The following is a 25,675-nucleotide window of genomic DNA, read 5'->3' as shown; positions in this document are numbered from 1 at the left end:
ATTTAAGCATGCAAGATTACCAGTATGTGTCACAGCTCCTATTTTATCATTCAGCTTTACTGGAGCAAATGATTTACAACACCACAGTGAGAATCAAAAGATCCGGTCTGCAGAGGCAAAACTGAGCCCAATATAAAAATATTTTTGCTATGTTTATTTTATAATTATCACACTGACATGCACTGCCAAGAGCTGGAGAGCTTGTGTCACCGCAATCATTTTGAAGCCTAGTTAAAACAGTCAGTGAGTCTGCAATACTTCATAAATGAACACGCAGAAGGTTAAGCACAACTGACTTTTCATCTCTATTTTATTTCACAGAAGCTACGCATTCTGAGGTGAGAAGGAAAGAAAGTTCAGGGAAAACCTGCAGTTATCGAAAGACATTGTTCATAATTTAACCAAAACAATAAGTAAATGCCATGAAACTTGTGCATATTCAACTCTTAAATAACGGGAAGAGAATTAATGAAGCCTGCCTTCAGTGAAACACTCTTCAAAATCTTGTCTTTCTTTATTATAGAGAAAATGTTTTCTGTACACTATCATCTCTGTTTTTCCTGACAGTAGGACACTCAGTTATTCCAAAATTTGGTTACAAGCACCATGAATGTAAACAATTAAAACTTCCATTTCTAGTTAAGTATCCATAAACAGAACAGAAATACTTGGAGACAGAACCAGTGGAGACAGCGTAAAGTCAGAGTCCATGGAAGCTCATTTGGCTTTCTTCCCATTAGGATTAACGTGGTAAAATCTGGAGCTGAGATGTTTGCGGAGCTGTTGCTTAATGCCGCACATGAGCCTCACGATTGACACTTGAGCTATCCTGTGCTTGTTTGTAGGCCTCCAGAACCAGTGCTTCCTGCTGCGTCTGGAGACGGTCCCCAGATGTGCTGAACTCCTTCTTGCAGAGGCACACCCTAGGCAGAGAGACGTTTCAAAGCCTCCTCTTCATTAAAAGCCCCAATCAGCTTTTGTCGTGGATGTTGGCATGATTCCAGGATCAGACAAACACATCAGCTCGAACCAGTTTTTGATTTCATGTTCAGATCAAATGTTGTCTATATTATTAAAATATTGCAAAAAGGATTTTTTTTTTCCTATTCCAAATAATGAATACTAAAATTTTTAACAGATTTGAACCAAATTTATCCTGTTGGTTCTCATATCTGGAAGTGGCAAGTGTTGATAAAATGGCTGTCCCATAAATATACAATGCTATTTCATCATTTATTTTTGTACTACCACGAACATGACAGAAAATAACGAATCATAAGTTTAAACCTGTGGAGCCTGACTGTCCTAGGCACTGCTGCTCGTATGGTGAATTGCGAGCTGATGGAAAAAACTGCTGGTCTGACCTCACAGTGTTTTACAAGTGTTTTGACAGGGTACAAACAATAACATAGACCACAACTTTGGATAATCAGGTCCGCTGTGTTCAGAGGGGGTTTGATTTAAAGGCCACGGAAGTCTGAGGAAAGACTGCGTGGACTCTGAACGAGTACAGAGCAGGTAAACACATGCACACCATGACAAATCCTTCACTGGTGCTATTTCTGGATTTTCAGACATTTCTTAAGAGAACAGTTTACCCAAAACCTCAGTAAGCCTAAACAGTTTGGAGGGCAGGAGAAGGCTGATAAGCTCCTGTGCTCTTACAGCTTGAATAGATTTTCCTATTTATACACTGTGTTTAGCACAAAAGACAAGGTCTACCTCTGGTACATGCTATGATAGCATCTCACAAAGAGGAGACCTGGACTTCAGCCTGATGCCTCTTTCCCTGTGTGGAGAAAATGGCAGCAAAAGGAAAAAGCCTTGAGGAATAGCATCCTGACTCTTGACTGTCCCTCTAGCCTCTTCTGGATTGGGGGTGCAGGTTTAATGGAATCCCCCCTCCTCCCCCATAAACCTGTACTCAATTTCTCCCACGCTTTCTTCCAGAATTGTTTGTACAAACTGTGCATTTACTTAAATGGGCCAGGGGAGCTGTTCCACTTTTTGTAAATATTATTTAGAGTATGCGTGTGCTTTTTGTTTGTTTGTTTGTTTTTTTTTTCAAAGCAGCAATTCTTCTGAGTAAAACTACCTGGTAATATAGCAAACATTTTTCTCCACAAATGTGTTTTTATGCCATCCACCACAATGCCACCATGGTAGGTCTTCAGCGTCTGTACCTGTATATAGGTTACATACAGCATTATACATACACCTTTTAACATGGTCATTTTCTCACTGGCTATACCACAGCTGCAATCAGTGCCAATTCTCTGCCAAAAATGTAACTTTTCAGAACATGCATGATACAATCTGTATATACAAGTTAAATCCTGGTGAAGGTACTTAGCTGTCATATTAACAGCTTTTTACTTTTTTTTTTTTTTAAATACCAAACAAATTGAGGCAAAACAGGTTATCAAGCATGCGTATTTTAAAAACATCACTTGAAAAGCCAGTAAAATTTGACTTGTTCTCCCTTTGGAGAGAGGTATTTGAGCAGAAATGTGTTTTACTCAGAAAGAAGTATGCTTGCACTGGAAATATGAAGAATAAGTTTCTGTATTAATTATTTTTATCAGAAAAAAACAACCCCTTAAAAAATAGGGAGCTGCCATATATTTGGGAACTAGTGGTGTAGCAATATATAAAAACGCTGAGTTATCTTCCTTGTTTTGTATTCCAAAAAGGTAAGCTCTGTATTGCCTGAGTTAGAAGTAGCAAACATGGTTTTCTTGGGTTTATCACTGTCTACCCAAGTGGGTCAGACAACAGCCCAAATGGCTCCCTTCCAACTGGAAAGGATGGGTTTTTTGAGGGGATGGGTTGAAAATGTTCTGTAAGGTTTCCCTTTTGGCACTTTCCACATCCTGGACTGCCAAAGTAACCGATACAGTGGAGCTTCCTCGTCCCTGGGGAAGGAGTGAAGCTTCTCCCCACCTCAGCACTTCCAGCTGAAAGAAGACCCTTTTTCTCCTCCCATCTTTCCTGAGTTAAGGAAATTTCTCAGAAAAGTTAAAGCAGTTTGGCGTCACAAATTACTCTTCAGTTTCTGCTAAAGGAAACGGGATTATTATGTGCCTCTTCTGGCATTTCCTTCACCACCAGTCCAAGGGTCAGTCATAGAAATCATCCACCTTGCACTGCTGTGGATAAGCCTCTGATCATCCCCTCCGGCACAAATGTACAGGATGCAAGCTCAGACTGCTTTACTGTACATGCTTTGGGGACACCCATCTCTGAGGGATCCAAATGCTTCCTTCAAATATTTAGCATGCTCTGCTGCATCACTTTCTCCTTAGTGAGGAACCTTCTGCAAGTTCAAGGTGGGCCCACTGTTGTCATTCACAAGTAGAACACTTTTGCCCTGGAAGGTGTAAGATAGAGAAACCTCAGATGTAAAATTCTTCTTCGTTAGCTGGTGAAGCTGGGCAAACACTACCATGATCATCCAGAGAACAAGAAGCTGTTCTTGAGGACTGTTTGGGCTGCTTGGAGACAGATGCTGATGTGAATAAACTGGAAGACCATTCAGAGAGAGAAGGCAATGAACTGTCAACCGACTCAAAGGTATTGCACGTGGCTGATACAGGCCTTCCACTAGTGGCTGCCTGTTTAGTCTTACCGACAGTTTGCTTCTGTGGGGGAAGAGAGGCTTCCAAGTCATTGCAAAATCCATTAAGGGCAGAGTATGCAGAGACCACAGACAGGTCTGAGAAGGACAGCTTCATCCCTGTGTCTACATCAGTCTCCTGGGCACCCTCTAAGTCATCAATGTTAAGCCTGGGGCTGCATCTCCATGTTTTTAACCTGGTTGCAGGTGACCCAGTATTTAAAAACTGAAATGGTTCACTGAAATGAAAAGTCTCTGAGGCTGAGGAGGAGCTCACTGTCGGCAAGCAGAACAGAGACTTGCTTCGTTGAAATGACCATGCAACGCTGGAGGCACTGCTGGATCTGCGTGTGAAGTCGCCTTGATCACTGTGTCTCAAGTCCTGCTGGGAGAAACCAAGATGGTGACCAAGGCCCTTTGTGTGATGTACCTTGTTTTGACCCATTTCTTTTGGTTGTTCAGGGACAGCTTGGTGGCTCTGAGGAAGAAAGCCTGGCAGAGTGGTGAAGCGGGAATCTGTTGACACAGATGGATATGATTGCTTGTTCTGCTTTGCAGACTTCCTACACCAACTGCGTGCTTGCTGCAGCCGGGAGAGGGAGAAAAGAAGATCACATTAATACAGAATTGGCAGTCTTACAACCGTAAGTCTCCGTTGCTGAGTTGTTACTGCAAATAATTACGAAGCAGACTTCATTCAGTATGCTTGCAGCAAATGTTTCACTTCAATAACAAAGAGAAAGCACCCTGCCAAAATCCCAAATATTTACATAAGAAGCCTTGAAGACAACAAGAATAAATGGTAGAGGAGCCCTGCCTTGTGGGCTGAATTACGCTAGTTTGAAATTCTCACTTACTATTGACTTGTTCAGATTCATTCGTATTCTGTCTTCCAACATTACTGCCTTAGTGGACAGCTAAAGAACAAAAATGAAGAAATGGGACATGTATGTTACCATCATTATTATTTCTCATTTCTTCCTTACTGGGGTGCAAATGTTTTTATTTTTTCCTCTGAAACATCAAAAAGCCTTTAGCAAGCAACCTCATTCTCTGTTGTCTCAATGGGAATTTACTACTTCTTTCAACTCTTTCACATTTTCTTTTTCACATCTGGCTAGTTGAACAGTGCGTCCTAGAACCCAACTTGGTCTATTATCTAGCTCCTAATGACTTTAAGGGCAGCTTTGGACACCTAATTGCTTGTAGACACCTAGACTGAAGACCTAACCTGACGGTTATGATCTGAATCTGGACCTGAATCTCATCCCTAGGGCAGGATTCATTTGTCTACCTGCCAGATACTTGAGCATTTGCACAAGGATAGCAGTGAGGAGCCCATGTCCTTCTCAAGAGGCTGCTGGAGGCCAAGTGGCCTTCCTATGGGATTAGACACTGATGGATGGGTGACTGAACTGAGTCCCTAGTGTCTGAGCAATCATAAGGTTTTTCATCACCCCGCTTATCTCAGTAAGGGTTTTAGAAGTTTGAATTTTTAAAAGTTTAATTTTAATTCGTCTTACTGGAATTTCTCACATAATACAAAATGCTAGATTTCTGTCCCAAAAGGGACAGTGGGAGAAACTGCAAGACCATACACTTGAATATAAACATTGATCTCAGCTATGGGACTTGTCAGTTGGAAACAACAGAGGAGAAATACTAGGTATCTTGGTCACTATGTGCTATTAAAGTGACAAGGCTGTGACAAACATGATTCTGGGCAGTTTCAAATGAGTTAAAAAAGTATTAATGCACTGTGTACAACACTGCCATGGCCTCATCCAGGATGCTGCACATGACTCAAATCATGCCTATGTGAAAAAGAATAAATTCAAACCAAAAAAGATGCAGCCACACGAAAAAAAAAAGGATGAACTATCAATTAAAAAGCCTGAACCACAAACTAATAAAAGGTTTCTAATCACCGCAGAAGTAGAAGAGTCTGCTGGGGTGAGTAATGGATAAAGATGGAGCTTGATCATTTTACTAAAGAGATTATATGACATGACAGAAAGGGATGAGACCTGGCAACCAAGGAGGTCCTTTGTATCCGCTGTCTCTAAAAGAACGCCATACATTGCTGCTTCTAACATCTTGCTAGGGCACATCACGTTGCCTTAGTGACCCAGATCTGTCATAACCATCTTCTGTTTTTTATTGCAGTGATTTTAGAGGCAAAAAAGGATTTTCACATCTGCAAAAAATGTTTTGCTCATTTGTGATCGTCCAGCTAGAGGTGATTTATAGGACAGCCAAACCATAGGAGTTCACTTAGGCATTGCAGATGAGTATCTATATATACACCAATGTATATGTAATGAGGTATGTTAATTCATAATCTATTTGTGTATAATATAATAAGCTGTTTTCCTTAATGTCATAAAGAATTAAATGACTTAATGGGTAAATTAACCACAGTAGTGTAGCAGTTTCATCAACTGATAAAAAATTGAGTACGAAAGAGTCAAATAAGTCAAATCGTCAATGGAACATTATCCAGAAATCACTTTAGGCCTCTACATGCAACATTATTTTATTTATGCAATAGGTGATCTAATTTGTTTAAAAAATTACTCAGCAAGATAAAAGGCTTGTGTCCATGAAGAAAATACCAGCTGTTTCTTAACTGAAGACATTTCTGGATAACCCAGCAATAACAATACGACATGCTGAAAGTACACAACCAAACCACTGCACTCTTTTGATGAGTTTTTTCAAGAAAACACTCGTCATCGTATTGTGTTTGCATTAACCAAAGGTACTATTTTTTTTCTGTTCAGTAGCTCTGATATCAGATACACTACATGGACTCAACCTCCATGCTTGCTGAATCAACAGAAGTGCTTCCAGAACACTTCTCCTACCTCGCAGAGAGAAGATGGCGGATTGCCTGCCCATGGCTACTTTTTATGCTATATTCTTGTGTTTTCATAGACTTAGTTGATAATCTGGCAGATCAAGCATCCAAAGAAACCAAGGATCCAAGCAAGTGCAGTCTTCTTGTCTGTGAAAGGGTAAGGAGGCCCTTGGGACCACAAGCACCGGTAACAACTTGGACAAAACCGTACCTGAAAACGTAAGGCTTTTGGGGACAGATCTGACACTTGCACTGGGGAGAGTTCTGTGAGCAGTACAAAAGCCTTGCCTTTACCTTGCGCAGACCATACCATCTGTCTATATATATAAAGCAGAACCCACAGACATCACAGGTAGGATTTAGTTGTTCAGTTAATACAGCCAATGGAGCCTGGAGAGCAATTCAGTTTTCCCTAAAGGAAATTCCTGTATCTGGTTATCTGAATTGCTCTCTATGTCCTTGGGCTGTACTGAGTGCATATCCATCGACTACAGCGAGAACACAGACTGTAGCTCACACAAAAATACCAGCAGTTAGACAGCAGTTTTGGGTGTCTACAATCTGGAGCCGAACCAAATCCTGCAGAGGTAACTCCGAGGTGTTCATTTTGCTTTGGTATACAGAGGAGATATTTTGCACACTAGTAAAAGTCTCATCCATTTAGATGATGGTAATAATTTGTTATTCTTATGTGTTGACAGAACTTTTGGCGTGTTCCAAAGAAAAAGTAATTTAATTTGGTCTCTCAGATCACCACTGGTGAGAGATATTGGGTCTGATTCAGTTGTGCAATTGTAGGTACCTGCTGTATCCTGCCTGGCCTGCAAGCACACACATGGGCCACTCCATATCAGGGAATGCTCCTGGGCAGGTTTAATTTACTAATACAGGTAAAGTCTTAAGCATTTGGGGAATAAAGCACAGCCACAAAAATAGCTGTTTTGAACCCTTTCTAATATTTACAAACCCTCTAGTTTAAAATAGCTTGTGTTAGTTTTGGATTGTAGATATGCAATACAATGACTACAGGTGCAACCAAATTACCAGTACTCAAAAGGATGCTTACCCGAGGCATCGCCTATGAGAGTGTGGAGTGGAGGGCAATGCCAGGATAAATGGATGAGGTGAGATGAAACACCCCTGCTAGAAACCCTGGGGACTCTCATGTAGGAGCTTTCTAACCAAAATGCAGATAAAAAACAGAGACTCAAAGGAAAGGGGAAATGCACTTCTAAGTGGGCGCACTTGGAAGGGGCAACCTGCCCCGTGCAGCTGAACAGCTTTAAGTACCTGGCCTAACTGCAACGTACTTAGACTAACAACAAAAATCTACTTTAGGTAAGATATTAGTTTTAAGGTTTTGTTATTTTTAACTTTTTTCCTAGCTCTTTTAACATTCCTGTGGACAGATAAGAGCATTTCATTTTATACAAGGTATTTGCTGTTATATCTGCTACTGGGTCACAGCTCCTGGTCAAGCCCAGTTGGCCTGGCAGGAGGTAATGGTGGATCAGCGAGCAGAAGGGGACAAGTACAGCCTGCCCTTAGGACGGCTGCCTGCAGGGCAGGCCAAGAGACATCACTAATGCAGCTTATTTCCGAACAGCTCTGTTTATAGGAAGAATTGTTTACCTTGATCCTTTTTTGTTTAGATGTGTTATGATTCAGAAGGCCTGTTTTCCAGTGCTGGTCTTCATGATACAAGCAGAAAGGGGAAATAATAGAGGGAGATTTTTTTAATACTTTCATCCTAAAGCAACATAACTGAAAACCTTCCTGACTGTGAGAATACCGGACTGCACAACTGTACTACAGGTGGAGTGTCAGAAGCTGCATCTCATGAAATAGTAGTGAACAAAGACTACAGGCTAATCCTATATTGTAGAGAGCTGGATTATGTGGACTAATAAGACTTTTCTATATCTACATTCTGTAGCTTATCAGAGATCACAGAGAGGATTCAATGATTTAGCAAGGATTAAAACTCAGGCGACACTAGCTCCTAGTCCTGTGCCAAGGCCATTGACTGTGCTCCCTCGTACCACCCTGGCACAGCATAGGAGAGCTGCGTGCAGCTTGTGCGTTCACGTGGTCGCTCCTCTTTGTTTTACCCTTGCAGTGCCTGGCAGTCCCACAAAGTTCAAACTGGATTTCCACATGTGACTGCTCTCGGGAGAAACCATGACAAGCAAGCAGGAGATGCTGATCTTCCACTGCCCTTTCAGCCATGGGATGCTGTAAACAGCAAGACCTATTTTTGTGCCTTGAAGACAGCGTCATGCACATGCAGCTACTCTTTTCAGCAGAACAGCCTTCTCCCTCCTCCCCAGTTCTTCCCTTGGTTTTGGAAGCTGTTGCATCTGCTTTAATTTTTCTGAATTCTTTTCTTTTTTAAGTCCTTTTCTTCGGCCTTCTCAAAGCTTGCTTTCTGCATTGCCTGTTACCTGGCTGCAGCCCGGCAGAGCCCTGCCTGGTACAGCCATGCTGCCTGCGTCAGGCACAAGTGTGGCCGAGATGCTGGAGAGAGGGTCAGCCATATGAGAGGACAAAGGCTCTATCCAAACCGACACGTTGATTTTGACTGAAATTCCAAATACAGGGAGAGAGATCTGTCAGACCTTGCCATAAAGACACACAACAAACCAGCCATTGACTGAACTGACTGAGATTAGCTCTCTAACAGAACAGATTTTTTCATCTGGCGCTATCTGCTGCTCATTTATAATCTCTGCACAAATCTTTGTGAAGCCTGGAGGGATTTAGGGTCTTTGTGTATTACAATGGGCTGCAGAAGAATTTCATGACGAATATCCGGGAATGCCATAAATGACTTGGGGCGAACCTCGCAGAAACGCACTTTCGACTTCACTTGGACTGCCTATACCTGACACAAAAAATCCATGAGTGCTCCTGCAGTCTATTTTAAGCTATCTGCTTTTTAAGAAAGCAGATCATGATCTCATTATGCATTATCTGTATTAAGCACTGCCAGCAAGGCCCCGCTGAGGTCAGAACCCAGCCAAACAGCCAGCACGGCAATGACATCACCATCTTGAGCCCAGATTTTACCTGCCTTGCTCAACAGGAGTACGACAGTGTTTGTTTAATTGTATTAAAACCAGTGGGATTGATCCAGGAAAAAAAAACAACACAAGAAAAAGTGGCAGACGTTAGTTCTCAGTATCACCATAGTAAGTCTTTCTTGAAAGGCAAAATGTATTCAAAAGGGCAGCATATCAAAAGGAAAAATGCACACATTTGATTTAAAATTGAATTGAAAATATTTGAAAAGTGGCATGCACTGTGTTGAGAAAAATAGAACAGGTGGGTGTCTTGTAACATTAAATATATTCAGTTTTTGCCGGGTGTATAGAGTCGTCAGAGATCTTACTATGCCGTGAAACTTCACAGCACTAACGGAAAAGACAGAGAAAGTACCTTAGGATGAAGAAAAACAACTAAGAAATCTCCTCCTATTTGAGTTAGTGACTGATTTGCTGTGTCACCCCCAAAACCAATCATTAGCACTAAGAAGAACCAAACACCTATGGCACTAGAAGGAAAGGAAAAATAGAGTAGAGGATTTTTAAAAACAGGAGGCTAGTATTAGACTTACAGTTTAATTAAATCAGTTTAAGGCACCTCCCTTGACTGAGTCAATTTTTACTCCAAAAGTCTGTCCTTTTCACCAGTTTCAAGAGAAACCAAAAGTAATTTTTGTAAAGGTGCCCTGTATACATCCTTGCTTGTCTTTGATGCTTTTCTTGCCTTTCTTCCTCTTTGTGTTCAGAGCTGCTCTATCTGCACTATTAATTCAAGCAAGCTTGAAGCTCTTTTCTCATCTCCATTTTCCTTCTTGCAGACCAAACTATTCTCTGCAAAAGTGCCCTCTCTTTGCCTGTTTTTGTCTTTCCTTTTTACCTTCTCTGCTTCCCAGTCTACTTACTTATCTTTCTCTCTTCTACTTGTACTTAACTGTAGTGACTCAAGACTGTAGTAGTGGGACTGTGCTTTCTTTCCTTTATTTCCCAGAGTTTGTAGTTGGTAATGCTTTGAGTAACAAGGATGAGATGATTTAACTGCATTTAAGACTACAGGGGTACATTACATCATCCAGTCTGACCTTGTGTTCATCATTTTACAAATCATTAAGCCATTTCTTTACTGAGCTTGCTGACACTTTAGGCAGATGAATGCATTTCAATTTTCAGGAGACTAAATTGCTGTATGCTTCAGGCCGGGGCATAAGCCAGAGGTGCCACAAAGCCCAGGACCCCTAAAATGGCAGCAGATTGACTAATGCTCCTAGACTATTTACATGTTTTATTAAGATCATATGAATGCTGGATGACCATCAAGGCACCCAAACTGGAAATTAAGGGAAGAAGAAGGAACACTGCTTTGTGGAAATGCAGAGCCAGGTGAGGTCTGGAACGGTTTGGTGGGTCAACTGAAGTAAATGCAACCGTGACCACACTGATTTGTGTTCTAAACCTCTCAACAGAAACAAAAGTGGACCATGAGCCTCCAAGATTTGCCTCTCCTTGGCTAAGATAAGCTTGAGAGGCAAACGATTCCTTGTGCTGCAGAGGAGAGTAAAATGTTTCTTTTAGTCTCAGTTGGGGCTGGGAGAGAAAGAGGAAAAGCTTGTCCTAATCTCAGATCTCATAATTATTTTGACCTCAGCAGCTCAGTAATACCCACCCTTGCCGCCCATATATCTAAGACAGGGTATTTTCTGCATTGTCCGAGTCCTCTTGTTCCAGCTCCTTGCTTCAGTTACGGTCAGTCTCCAGCACTCTGTAAGAAGGCACTGTTTCTGCTCCCTAAAACACATTGGGTTAGCTGTGCATCATGGAAAAACCTCTCTCCCTGATTTCTGTGTTCAGCTGTCTTGAGTGTGGGGTTTGACTACAAGCATACTTTTCATGCAGATATGTACATGTTTTAAATAACCTGTGGGAAATAAAGGCACTTTCGTTCTCCTCATGGCCCCAGATAAAAGGGGATGAAGAGATGAGTTCATGAGTCTCACAGACACCTGTATATAATACACTGAATAAACAAAGAGGTTTTCAGCTATAAGCTTTTCATTCTTCTTTCTGTATAACATATTTGCCGATGTCTGTGTAGGCATGTAACCTTCATGCTGCTTCCCATCTTCAGGCATTTTGCACTGCAAATGCCTAGCACAGAATGCCTTTAAGCATGCAGCTGGCAGCCATCTGCACCCCCATATTGACTTCTGGCAACTCCAAGGATGTATTCAACAGTAACATACTAATCTTGTACATAAATGACTGCAGCTGACCTCATGAAACCATTAGGGGATGACTACTGCCTGACCATAGATCTAGAGTACTCATTTTATACACCAAGTGATGGAGAAATCTCTAAGGTAGCAGACACCTCAGCTTGCAGGTAGCACAGCAGCAGGTGCTGTTCTTAGGCAGCAGAACAGTATTCTTAATGGTTGGGTCCACAAGCAATCTTTTCTCAGAACTGAAGCTTCAGGTAATAAACTATGTTTCCTAAATATGATTATACCACTTCTGAACTCAAGATTACAGTTGCCCGGTATAGGTAAGAAGAACATTGGCTGATTAACTCAGCAAATCAGCTAAAAAAATCCCTCTAACTAAAAGCTGCGACGAGTTAACATTTGCACTGTTATTTCAAGGATGGTCTATAAAGCAACACTAGGCAGAAAACAGCCACGCCATAAACAGTATAGGTTCATTAGCACAATAACTGGCATAATAGCCTTACAATGCCAGATCTGACTACCTTGTTTCAGGCAGGATTAGCATAGACTGGTAACAAACCATACATTTCCTGGGATTTTTATTTGTCTTGGCTTTCTGGCAATGTTGTTTGCTTCTTGGTGCTTAAGATGGTGGAGGTGGAGGGATTTCAGCAAGAAATTGGTTATTACAGGGTGAATCAGGTGCCTGAACATAGGCGTTTGGTCCATTCTGGTATCTCCTAGGGTGCCTGTCTGGCATTCCAGGAGGGCACAGCCCTCCTGTAGGTCCTGAGTCTAATTTGCCAGGACATCTCTTGTGCGTGGCTCAGGTACCCTTTGGCATGTAAAATGGCAGCAGGTCTTATGCTTAAGTGCCGAGTCACTACCTAGGTGAGATATTCATTTTCTGTTGCCCACCTTCCTCCCAAGCATGTCTGCATGTCCCCCCTCATGCAGAGTAGCTAGGAAATTCTGCCAAAATGTTATTTTACCTTTCCTACCCTATTCAAAGACATTCTCATAATTTAAAGAAGCCATCTGTGCACTTTCTTCTCTCTGCTCACTATCCCTGCTTCCCAAACATGCATGGCCAAGCCAGTCCCATCAGTTATTAACCTTTCCTGCTTCTCACGTTGCGCTGCCAGGAGTGCAAGTTCATTAGCACTTCAGCTGTCTGTGCAGATTATGCCCAGAGGCAGCCAGGAACTTGGACAAGACCTATAAAACTGGCAGTATATTCGGTATATAGTATATTCTTAGCTACATTATTTACATATTCTTTCCACTGCTCTGACAAGAGCTCCTCAGAGCTCCTGCTTCTGGGCTTCGCACTGGTGAAGCAGTGTGGGTGTCTTCCCACAGGATGCAAACATGCTCTTAAGCCTTGCTGCTGCTAAAGCCAACTGAAGCTTACCCTTTGCCTCAGCTGGTATATAGCTGCACCCTTGGAGCTACCTTGCCAATGTGGAAAAGCTACTGTGACAAAATAATTTTGAAGGGCTTCTTTGCAAATGAACGAATAGTTTCTGTGGTATTAGACAGACTTATCCTGCCCATGAATAACTTTATTTTCTCTTGCACTGACTCTATCTAAGTCCCTTGGTAATTGCATTTGCAAAATGGGTTAAGAACATGGATCAATCTGGCTGGCAAGTATCCAAGTCCCTGTAAGCACACCAAGAAAAACAAAGAGGTCACATCTTGTTAATCTAATCATGGAGGTACATTCAAACTTCAAACATTAAACACTGCCTGTAATTTAACAGGGATGTTAATCTACCATTTTGCATATAATTGGTAATTTTAATCTGTAAAAAGGTGCAGTATCCATATGAAGTAAATACAAATATTCTGATGATTACTAAGTACCAACTGATGTGCAGGCTGAAAAATACTAGGAGGTCATTGTTTGGGTTCACAGAACTGGGAAGAAGTGAAAGTTATTACCAGTGCTGTGGCATTGATAATATTGTTAATAGCAGCACTCTGTGAGAAGTCAAAAGGTAGTCCTGTTCCTTTAAAAGTTAGATACTATAATTGTTTTGAACTCAGAATGAGTTAAAAGAACATAAGGAGTCCATAGATCACCAAATCCAGTGTTTCCTATAGCCCATGCTCCATCATATAATCTCTTGTCCTTAACTGACCATCCTGGCTTGAATTAGGGTATTAACCTGTTTGCACCTGCTGGGTGGCTGTTATGTAGTTGGCCATCAATATGTACAACTGCCAACTTTAATCTATTTATCGACACTTTTTTGTTCCTGTGCCAGAAGAGTCATTTAGTGAAACAGCCTTTTCCCATTCCTGCCGTTTACCTTCTGGTATATTTTCCGAGCACAGTCAGAGCTCCCTTCAGACTTACTGTAGCTAGGCTGAAATGACCCTACTTTTCCAGTTTCCATTTGTAAGACAGTCTCTCCATTCCTCTGCATGGGGTGAGACCCCTTCCCCGTACCCGCACCTCTCTGAAGTAACCTTTCTGGAGCCCAGGGCTGAAGACAGGTGAGGCCCGTGGGACCTTGGGCAATGGCGCCAGCACTTCCCACACTCCTTAAGGGATAATAACTCTGGTACACACCAGAGACTGCACTTTTCTTTTCATGGCTGTGTTGCACTGGTGGCTTGTAGTCATCTGAGTACAAACAGGACATTTTCCCTTTGATTTAGTTATAGAGCTCCACTTCTGATTGTACAGACTTGTTTAAAATGTGTATACTAGGACCTAGTCTTCGTGACTACAATCGCGTAAGTTATATCCAAAGTCTGTTTTCTCCCCATTTCACATATATTAAATTTCTTTTGCTTCACTACACTCCCAATGTGATAATTTCCATTTCTGTAACTTCATTCCCATTTCCCGTTTTGCCCTCCTGTTCAGCATCATCATCCTCACTGAAAACAGAAATAAAAATTAATTGCACTTGGAGGCCACACTCAGCAGGCTTTCACTCTTCTCTTTTGGTGCATATGGCTAGAATCTTATTCTGATTTTCTTTGCAGGGTTTACCTCAGCCTACGGTTCAGCAAGTCTTGCTTTACCTCTGTACTGCCTGGCACCTGTTATTTCTGAAAATTTGCTGTTTTGAAATTGAAAACCTTATTTAGAAACCCGATTGTTTTTTTTTACCCTTCCCTTCAATTTACTTGAAACCAGTGCAAGATCTCATAAATCAAAGTTATATCACATAGCAGAAACCTCCTGAACAACAACAGGGAAAAGGGGACATAAGTGAGTGTGGTTGCTGTGCAAAACTTTCATGATGGCTCTTTTAAGCCTGAGTTTACAAGTTATCTCAGGCTAACACAGATATCCCTACAGTGCAAGCAGTAACCCTGACAAATTGGTGACCATCTTGGCAGACAGGCAGGGAAACTGAATTGCCTTCTGAGCCCTACATGTGTGCTGTTCAGCTCTGGCATGGGGTGTCTCTGTGGGCGGCATCTGCAAAGCCACATTGAAAGGTTTCACCACCACCTGGATGTGACTCACCAGAGCACAGATGCCCCATGTACCTGGATTTTCAGTCCCAGGAGCTACAAACCCAGAGGCACTGTGCTGCAGGGGGGTATACACACCTCTCTGCATGCTGGGAGGTCCGTACAGTGAAAGGATGGCACCCATAACGCCTCTTCCACAGAAACAAGGTTGGACAATTTGACAAGTTTCATGAATGCAATTCACTCTAAAAAAATACCCTTCTTTGAAATCTGAACAACAGTATTCCAAAGGTGAGGGTCTGTGCTCCTTGATTTGAATGCTAAGCAGCAATAAATACCTCTGCAGTGCAGGAATTCATGTTAACCTGGCTCTGGATTGCCACAGATACCCCCTCTGCAGGGCAGGCAGCTATTAAAAGCTCACTGCTTGTTATCCCCTTTATCTCCCTCGGATGTGGTGTAGTGAAGCAGAGCATGCTGATACGCTGCCCAGATACGGTGCCTACAGATGTCCTAACAAATAAACTCTCTTTCAGGACTTGGTTACGAGCACTTGAGATTAGTTCAAAAAGACAGTCTGTGGGAATGTCTCTCTTAGGCTGCTCTTCAGGGTGCATTTCTTTTCCTTCACCACCTCTCTCCCCATCCTCATAATCACTGTGCAAAAGAGAGATGCAGTTTGTCACACTGTGATGCTAGAAAATAATGAGTACCATCAGGAATTCTGCTTGTCTTCCACAAAAATCTCATAACTGAGAGCTATTTTATAAACCCCTGTCAGTTCTGTGCCCATATTTCTTATAAAACTACACCCATCAGCCATCATTTCTCCACTTGGGCTCGTAATTCCTTCTCTCCTCATTCTTTTAAACAGCTACCTCATCTCACATCACTCTTTGCATAAACTGAGGTTGACTGATATCTGGATAGTATCATCCACTGCTTTCTTGATTAGTTACACACACAGCAAGGGGTTTCAAGTTCTTTCTTTAGCGGTACTGTCCTGGCTCTTTCTCCCAGGATAGAGCAAGAAAAAAAAAGCCTCCTTTTCTGGCTACCATTGCAGGTTAAGCTTTCCTGCACAAAACCAATAAATGTGCTTGTGTTTCCCTGTGTACTGAACTTACCTGCAAAAGGATCCTATTTCCATCATGGTCTTCGGTCTGCCACCTGCCTTCACTGATGGGGCTGCAAGGGTTGGGCAAGAGAGGCACAAGCTGCCCCACATCTTTTACTCTGAACTCCAGCACTGCTGACTCTGTCGGCATTGGCACCTGGCCCTTCGGAAGTTTTTTTAAAGAAAACTGAATGTCTATTTCCATGTTTGAATAGACAGGAAAAACACAAAAGTCTGCTTTTTTCTGACATACTGGTCTTTTCAGTATTAACTCATACAATTTCAAAATGTCGACAAAGTTTTCACTCCTGCAGTATATAGTGAAGCGGATAATTTCTTTCCCGTAGTGCACTGGGCGAATGGCCCACAGAGGAGTCTCTGGAGCCAAAGTGTAAAAGTCCTGGCTGCATGGCATGTAAGGGAGGAACTTCCCATGCACTCGCTCTGTGTGGTGGTAATGCCAAGGTGGCCGCTGAAAGGTTTCGTGGAGCTGCAAGATAGGTTCTTCTCCATATTCTTCCTGCAGAAACAGAATGATGGCAAGGGCTGGCTGAGAAACACCAGCTTTCCCTGGTTTCCTGCGCTTCTTGGGCACTCGTCTTTCTGAGACTCGAAACAGCTGGAGGTCTGGATGGATCCAGGCTAGAAGCTTATCGATGGCTTGCTGAAGAGCCTTGGATTCACCTGGATCTGTGATAATATGTACACTAACAAGGAATGGGTCTTGTATGCCTTCCACAGAAAGTTCACCTGAGAGTATAAAAAGAAAAATATCCTTTAAGATTTGTAACCAAGTTGTCAACATTTAGGTGATCCTTAAACAAGAAACAGTCTACTCAGTCACACTGGGCTTTTTTTCCATCTCTCTCAAGCTCACCTGCAGTAAACAAAAAATAATGTACATAGATACAGCAACCAAGAAAATAATCAGAAGACAGAGAAGTTTCATCAAGCATACCGTAAGAGTTGCTGTTTCTGCTGAGGTAGCATTCAAAGGATGTTACCCAATGTGCATTTCTGTGTTAGAAAGGAGCTACCCCATACAGCTGAGAGGTAGGACAGAAAAAAATACTGACGTAGAGTGGGGGTGAAAGGGACACTAATGATGTGCAGAATGATCAGTGTGGACACTGTTCATCCCACCTTGTTTTAATTTGTGCCAATTGGCTCAGGGCATGGAAATCACACCACTGAACTCCACTCTATCACCTTGACGTTGGAGTTTTCCATCCAGTTAAGAGTGTTCTGTGTCCTAGAGGCAACTGTTTTAGTAAGTAAGGCAAAGTTTGTAGGGAGAGGTAATATCTTTTATTAGACCAACTGATACAGTTGGGAAAAAAACCAGACAAGCCTTCAGGCACACAAGTCCTTCTTCAGGAAAAGATATTACTTGTCCCTACAAATCCTGCACTGTTTATATCTTCAGACCATCAAGACTATAATACTACTGCTTCAAGGTTTTTATAAGATTAGGGAAGACTGGTAAAAGTGGGAAGCACAAAAAATTACACTTACTCAGGGGAAAAAAGAAACCTCTAGGTAGCCTTGGGAATGTTCACAGGGGCTCTATCTGTTGTTGTCCCTGAAACCTCTTTGATAGCTCAGAAGCAGAGCAACGGCTGGTTGGAGGGCAGGGGAGAAATCGTCACTTCTGTTCTGCCGGAGTTGCATGCCAATAAAGATGCATGTGAATGAAGATCCAAGACAGTTTAATAAATTATCCAGGTAATCTGGATATTTTTGCTGAAATGGTTCCCCCTATGCGGTGTTCTGAAACCACCTCCATGTCCGAGACCCTGAGCCTGGGCACAAAGCCTAAATGTGAGAAGCCTTAGAAAGGCTTCCCAAGCTTTTCATTGCTCAGATCACATTTAAAAGGGGGATTGTCTCACAGGCTGTTTCCCCTCCTATTGGCAATCAGCACGAACCTCTCCCTCCTCCCTCCTGGCATCAGAATAACATTCCTGTGATACTTCAGCAATTGCTTTAATGGAAAAGCAGTATTATACAAGTAGTGTATTTTAGTTGTCTTTCAATACAGAATAGCCACAAGACCCAGAGAAAAGCTAGATGCAACTGCATAGCTTTCCAGAGATGACCGGTAAACATACGATCAGCCTCAATTTAGAAGCTGCAGAAAGACATGGTATGCAGAGCAAATAGCAAGCATGCATTTTGCCTAGGGGAGATATAGAAAAATCAAGTAAATAATCAAAAATACAATTACAGTGGAGTTCTCGTATCTCTGCATGAAATGGGTGATGCGGAGTGACTTTGTCAGATGGCTAACGGAAGAAAAAAATGGAAGCGAAAAAAAATAATATCTGTGTCAGTATATGGCAAGAGGCTTTGCTGTGGCAATTGTTACTGGTAGGCAACTCTTTGAGATATCCCCTGTGGGTAGTCGCAGTGTGGGGGAAAGACAAAGGGGGCGTGGGGAGAGGTCCTCTCATGGTCCTTTAGATGGGACAGCAGGACAGGAAGGAAAACAAATTTCAGAGGACAGTGATCTAACAAAACCAGAGAGAAAGTAATCACCATAGCTACGCAGTCATTCATTTTCTAAGACTGGAATAGAAGATGTTCAGCTCTTTTCTCCCTCTGTTTCCTTTGTTACACAAATGCTATCAAAGCCTGCAACAAGTGACAGGCTTGATATTTATGCATATAAATGACCGCTGCTCTGAAAGAAGCCTGGACACAACAGTGTGAAGCAAAGAGCCATCATTCCTGTCAGCTTCTTGCTCTGCATTGAAAAAAAAAAAATCCCTGAGCATGGCTTTTCTGCCCTCCTGTTGCTCAGCATGGCGCATGAACACTGAATGGCTAAAGCATTTTTCAAAAGTGGAGCCTTGTGGGAGCCAGTCCCAGCATTAGTATTCTGCAGCCATCGCTGCCTGTGCCCATCAGCACCAGATGCCCACAGAGCCAGCCTCAGAAGACCACCAAAGCACGGCACAAAGCCATCGTTAGGAGCTAGGGTTATACGTACAGCAGAGCAAATAATCTTTTTTTGAGCTAGAAGCAACTATGCTGAAGGGGGAAAAGTGTAACGAATCAGTACAGAAAGAGCTTCAGTATCTATTTTATGTTAGCAAAGATGCTTTTACTGCAACACTTTTACACCTTTCATTATGGGGCTTCTGTGCTTACAAAATGGCAGCCCTTTCTGTTTTGGTAAGAAAAAGAGAAACATAAGAAAAGCAGAAATATGAGGCAAGGAGCTAAGAGAAACTTCCCCTGAAATGACGATAAGTTGCAACCAGTTTCTATGTTACTATCAAGGCTTTTTGCTTCAACTGACAAGGAAGGGGGGAAAATGACACCATTTCTCATGACACAGTTGAATTTGCCCCCGGCAAATTGTCACAGAAGCAAATGAAAGCTCTGCATATGTATTAGCCTTCCTCTGTTACTAGTTAATCCCACAGAAAATATCAAAATGCTGAGGCATCTATTTGAAAATAAGCTCCACAGCTCTCTCAGCTATTACATTTTTTTCTTTCCTATGACAGAAGGGGATTAGTTCTCTTTGAGTTGGCAAAGCACTAACATTGCTAAGAGGTAATTACTACCAGGATTGAAAGAGTATTTTACAATTCTAAACTTTTTACTCCTGTTAGGTAGCATTAACCACCCATGAGATGTTAAAGCAACAGTCAGCCCAAATGCTGCGGGGCTGTCACACTTGATGTCCTAAAGCTGTGAGCTGAAGGTGGCCTGATATATTATGATTGAGCTTCGGATGGGTCCTTCTCGACATATTATTTTTATTTTGCTGCTGATGCAGTATTGTTGAGTGGAGAAAAAAGAAAGTCCTGCAAAGCAGAATGGCAGTCTTGCCCTGTGGTTCTTCTTCCTCTCCTTTCCCTGCCCAGAAACCAGGACTTTTTCATCACAAAGACAATCTGACAGAAAGCAGTGGGTGCTGTCAGTCTGTCTGTGCCAGCTGCCTCATTTCGGCATGACTTCACTGAAATTCAAGCTGCCTTGTTTTGGGGACAGACAGGACAGGTACCTGTCTGTCTAGCCCAGTTGCCTACATCCCCTGCTGAGTGCATGGAGAGAGGCTGCTGCCTCTGAAAAACCTGTGGAGGATGATCTTGCCTTCCTAATTCCTTTCCTTGCCCCTCACTCTGTAGGGAACAATGGTGCCTGCAGAGGACAACCCTCTTGGCATCCAGAGCTGCCCAGCCCTCCCCTGGCCAGAGGTGCCTAGCAGGATGGCCATGACAACAGTGGCACCCTAGTGGCAAAAACACCCATGGGTGAAGCGGGAGGCAATGGGTTAAGTGCTCTGCTTCCTTGGGGTGGAGGGTGGGGGGCAGCCACCACCCCTGAGAGGTGCTATAAAGACTGGGGTACGGGGTAACACCATCCTTGCTGCAGCTGGCCGGAAGGCAGGGCTCCTGGCCCAAAGCAGGCACAAGCGGGTGTAACTTCAGGTCAGCAACCGTAGCAGCTGGGAAGCAGCTAGGCTCATCTGGAGGTATGGGGAACTGGAGCTACAACTCCTTCTCCCTGGGGTATGTATTTTACATTAAACCACACAAGAGGGAAAATGTCTGTAGAAGAAATGAGCAGAGCTTTCTCCCATGCCACCTGAATAACCCTAGGTTGCAGAAGTTGCATCTGCTTTTTGGCCCCAGGACTCCTGCACACCTGGCTCCAGCATGGTTATTGGGTTATCTGGCCATGACCTGGTGGTCTGGTCCCTCTTTTACACTATGAGAGGCCCAGGCTGCATTCCCCCTGGAGCTGCCCTGCACGAAGACCTGTCCCTTCTCGGGGCAGTGCTCCAACAAACTTTTTTATTTCAGGAGAAGTCACCACCTTCAGCAGTCTTGATGACATCTGATTTTCCAGGCTCTTCCAGTGGACTTGGCTGGAAATCCACTGACTGCTTAAAATCAGCCCATAGCAGAGCTTAGGAAGGAGATAAGTATCTGTCTCCCTGAAATGTCTCTGCTAACCCTGTGTTGGTGAATCAAGATATGGACTTAATGACCTCTCAGACTCACCAGGAGTTATTTAATGAAGAGTTACCTACAGGGTTAGGCAGACCTGGTAAGTATGTGAGCTAGGATGGAGTCGATGGCAAAGAGATTTTAGGCAGACTGGATCCTGGCCCCAGTTTGTGCATGGGGAAGTGCATTTCCTAACTGTGGCAGATATTTTCAATTTTCTAGCCACCTATATTTTCAATCTTCTATCCAGAAAACTCAGAGGAAGTATTCAACCTATAAATACTTGACGTAAATATTTTTTTAGCTGGCCCTCAATATTTCATTGAGAATCTGAACACTGGAACACGAACTTAAATTTTCCCACTTCATGGGAACAAATGCCTGAACCTCTCTTACACCATACAGACTAGATTCCTTTATCACTACATCAGGCAGTAAGATTTCACATTTCATTCTGACCAAATTGCATGACGCACTACAGGAGATGTAAATCAAGCAATGGGAGAAGGTCAGAGTAAATGAGCCAGGCTTCTGAACTGCAACTCCGTCGAGCAGTACATCATTATCAGGAAATAATTGCTATCAGGAAGCAATAAAATAATTCTGAACTGAACATTACAGATCACCATATTTTGTTCATTGTTAATAAATGAAAATATTTCAACTGTTGGAATGTAAAAAAAAAAAAAATCACTGTATAAATAATAACAGAAAAAAACCACTAGAGTATTTCCTAATTGAAACTTCCTGGGATTTCTGGTGCACAGAAAATGTCAATATTTCCCTATTTCAATCCCGTTCCAAAACACAAAGAAATGCCAAAATGGTAGCATTTCTCATGGAACAAGACTTTAATGGATTATCTGAGTCCAAGGCAAGACTGACCGTTTTAGGTGTATTAATTGAAAGGCTCATGGGCAGACACAAAGACAGAGGCTATTTTCATAAACAAGGAGCATCACTTTATGGGCAGCTGCAACAGAAGCGGTTACTGGACACCTCTGGCAGCAGAACCTACTGCTAGGTCATGCTTTGATGAATTATGCAGCATCAATAATCTTCTGAACAAGCAGGATGTGGCAGATTCACCAGCTCCTCCATTCTCTATCCCCGCTGTTTAATAGCATCTGACAAACGCAGGGCTGCAGGATAATGTGCTTCTCAGCATGCCCTGCTTTTGCACACCACCTCAAACTCATGAAGGATGTTCAGAAGCAATAAGAAAGGGCATATTCTGCACAGCACAGCGACAAGAGGAGAAACCTCTTTCATGCTCTCATCAGAGCAGCATTTTCCTGCAGAGCTGCAGCTGAATGTTCTCTAATGGAGATAATAGTGCCAGGATGTTCACTCCTCCATCCCTACTAAGGTAGTATAGACAATGCACAGCAGACCAGCATACTGACAAGCATGGCAAAATGGTCAATCTGCTCCTCCAGATAGGCACACGATATAGGCTCTCTGTGCTGTTATCCAGTTGCTGTAGAACGAATAAAAAAAAAGGTATTGAGCAAAAATAAAGCTGGAAAATTAAGCCCATTACCTGCCTGATGGAGATAAAAAGCTTTCTCTGGTACATTAGTATGAAGAGTCTTATGAGGTGTCATTGCCCTTGGTGTACAGCATGCAGCCAACCCTGCAGGAATGAATCTTATTAAAAAGTGATACTTAAGGCACACAGAGGTCCTGAATGATCAAGCAAAGGCAATGGCAGATCTCACCATGTGGTACCTTTGCTGTTAGATGGTGCAGGAATTGCTGAAACTCCCCACTGTGCTACAGCTCCAAGTGAATTCTCATCCCTCCCCCACCAGTTACATTCCCCTGCCCTGCCTAAGGGTAACCTTTCATGATCAACTCAAGCTGCTGTTGAAAGGGGCCATCTCACTCCATCTCACATCCTTCACCTCTCTGTGCACTCCTGCCCCCTCCCTTATGTTGGCCTAGGTACTTGTGTAGCTACGCATCTTAAGCTGATCATGCAACTGCACCCTGACACTTGCTCTCCTGTTTGCAGTCATATGGTCTATGGTGCCAAGGATGCCATCTCGGCTTGCCTTCAGAACCATATAAACCTCACCTTCTTCACAGCAAACACAATCATTGTGGTCCAGAGTCATCCCATGGAAGGTTAGGTACCTGACAGATCTCCCTCCAGCAGGAGGCTGGCTGTCCTGGGCTCCTTTTGTAGTCCATGGTGAGAGACAGAATCAAACCTCAGATAAGGCCCATCACTCACCACTGTCCACAAGTGTAGTGGGAACCAAGTAACTCCATTTCCATCTTGGGCACCTCAGCTATGCAACAAAAATTGGAGGGAAAGTTTGCCGGCCTACATGCTTACCTTGAAAATCACTCTTGTTCTAGTATCTTATCTTGCTGTACCACTTTGTCAACAAATGAGACATGTTTTTGTGATGAGTGTTATGGATGAAATGATCTTGAACTATGTGATTGTCACGTCTTCCATTACATCCTCCAAAACCAACTTCTTTGACTCCTGTAGTCCAACTATTCACTGCTCATAGCAAGGCGAAGAGTCAGGGACTCCTTAGGTCACAGATATACTCTCAGTCCCTATTTCCCTCATCTCCTCATTCACAGTACTGCAACTTTCTCACTTTTATCCCCTAACTATCTGGCAGACAAGAAGCAGTTCACACTTGGTATAAAGGTACGTGTGTTTTGCCTGTGGGCTGACTGTCCAACTGTAGGTTAGGAGAAGAACTTGAACTCACATTACAGCCTTTTTTCTCCATGGAGACAAAAGTTTGTGCCACTGCCTTTCATCCAGTTCCAATGAAACATGTGGGAAGTTAGTGTGAAGAAAGATGGCACACATTCACATCATGTTTCCCTTCAAAAACAGGATAAAAAGAAAGGGACGGGAGTGCCACATTGTGTTTCTGGCTGTGTAATCCCATGGCCCTGACACTACAGCCTTCTCCTTGCTGTGTCTGTGTGTTCTACCTAGGCTTTATGGAGCCTGTAGGCACGCCAAAGCAGAGGCTGTGCTTTACTCTATATTAAGCACCCAGCAAAAAAAGACCCCCCACTAGGAGAAGAAGGTGTATGGGATCTTCATCCAGACAAACTGCAGGAACCCACAGTGGGTGCTTTCACACCATGGTTACAAGCAAGAAAACTGCTTGGCAATTCCTCACAAACACCCCTCAAGATAAGGATTTTTCCGCCAATGCTGTGGTCTTCTCCATGAGCTCTTTACTCTTGCTGCATGGTGCTCTTGCAACCTGGTGTTCTCCTCCCTCAGCTGCTGACACCATATGTTACATTGGCAACAGCAGTGTTATAAATAATCAAAATTAAAAAAAAAATCCTTATCATCTACTTATCCTCTGCAGAGCACTGAAGTCTTACTTCAGTACTCCTCTCAACCACAGACTTAGCTACTAACTTGCTGAGAAACAAGAACCCCAAAATGTTGGTGTACTCATATACCTTCAGGGATACTATCCTGGATGTCAACTGTTGTAATTTCCCCTCTTCCCTCCCACACAGTTCACCACAATTGGAGTGCTGTCTTGGTGTCTCAGTCTGGACGTGTCCATGCCACAAAACAGATTCACATGATTTGGCATCTTCAAACTCTCTTCACTGTCTTAGCTGTCTTCACTCAAAAGCCACAGCCTGCCTCTATTTGCCCATCTAGGGGCTCAAATGGCTTCATCACACAAAGATTAATTCTCACAGGAGACCCAATGCCCATAAGAGAAACAGTAAGTCAAATTTTTTTGTATACCCTGAAAAGTATTCCTGATTTGTGGAAAACAGCTGGCAATTGTCATTCTGTGTCTTTCAGAAACACACAAGAAGACACAGTAATCAGAAACCCCTCAGTGGGGAACTGAAGCACAATGGTGAGCTGCTCCTTGCAGGATTTGCCCCAGTGAATTTGGTGATGCTACTGGCATGAATGAGCCTGGGCCATCAGGGTAAAACGAGTGATTTTCTGTAACAGCCTACATTGCTGCTAAATTCAGTCCAGTGGAGAAATACAGGGAAGGTGTATTAATAATTACTGCTCAACTAGTACATTAATTTGTTTTCTTGCTATTTTGTATTGTATGTAGAATTAAAAAAAAAGTCGCCTCACTTTTTAGCGGGGGGTAGGGAAGGGAAGAGGGCCTGAAATTGAAACAGAGAGAGAGCAGTATTCCAAATGGCTGCAGATTTCCACTTTAGAAGAGTTAAGCTTTGCAAAGATGCACGTCCTTCCCAAGTATAAAATTTTCCTAAAGAAAGACATGGATCGTTGTACTTGGCAAGAATCCAGACACCAATCTTTCAGATTAATATCAGATTCTGTACAGAGTTGCAATGTGTGGTAATTCAGTAAAATTCCCATCAGCAATCACCAGTAAATCAAAAGCTGTACAACGCATGTCAGCATTCAATCTGTGTCCAACAC

At 42.8% G+C, this 25,675-nt stretch overlaps 1 protein-coding gene across 1 annotated transcript in view; it reads right to left on the bottom strand.

Annotated features, from left to right (window-relative positions):
• Positions 1-356: 356 nt before the first annotated feature.
• Positions 357-25,675, bottom strand: part of FAM124A (family with sequence similarity 124 member A) — a 44,942-nt gene continuing 19,623 nt past the window's right edge. The window contains exons 3-4 of the mRNA XM_087757683.1: positions 16,290-17,029; positions 357-4,199 (exon numbers count right to left, since the gene is read on the bottom strand). Coding sequence (XP_087613809.1) covers positions 3,396-4,199; positions 16,290-17,029 — 1,544 coding nt within the window. The 3' untranslated portion in view covers positions 357-3,395. The remainder of the gene's footprint in view (positions 4,200-16,289; positions 17,030-25,675) is intronic.

This window comes from Nipponia nippon, unplaced genomic scaffold, assembly GCF_047370975.1.
Source record: "Nipponia nippon isolate SJK-2023a ecotype South Korea unplaced genomic scaffold, ASM4737097v1 scaffold_2, whole genome shotgun sequence".
Classification (NCBI taxonomy): domain Eukaryota; kingdom Metazoa; phylum Chordata; class Aves; order Pelecaniformes; family Threskiornithidae; genus Nipponia; species Nipponia nippon.
This window is presented reverse-complemented; position numbering and strand designations above follow the sequence as displayed.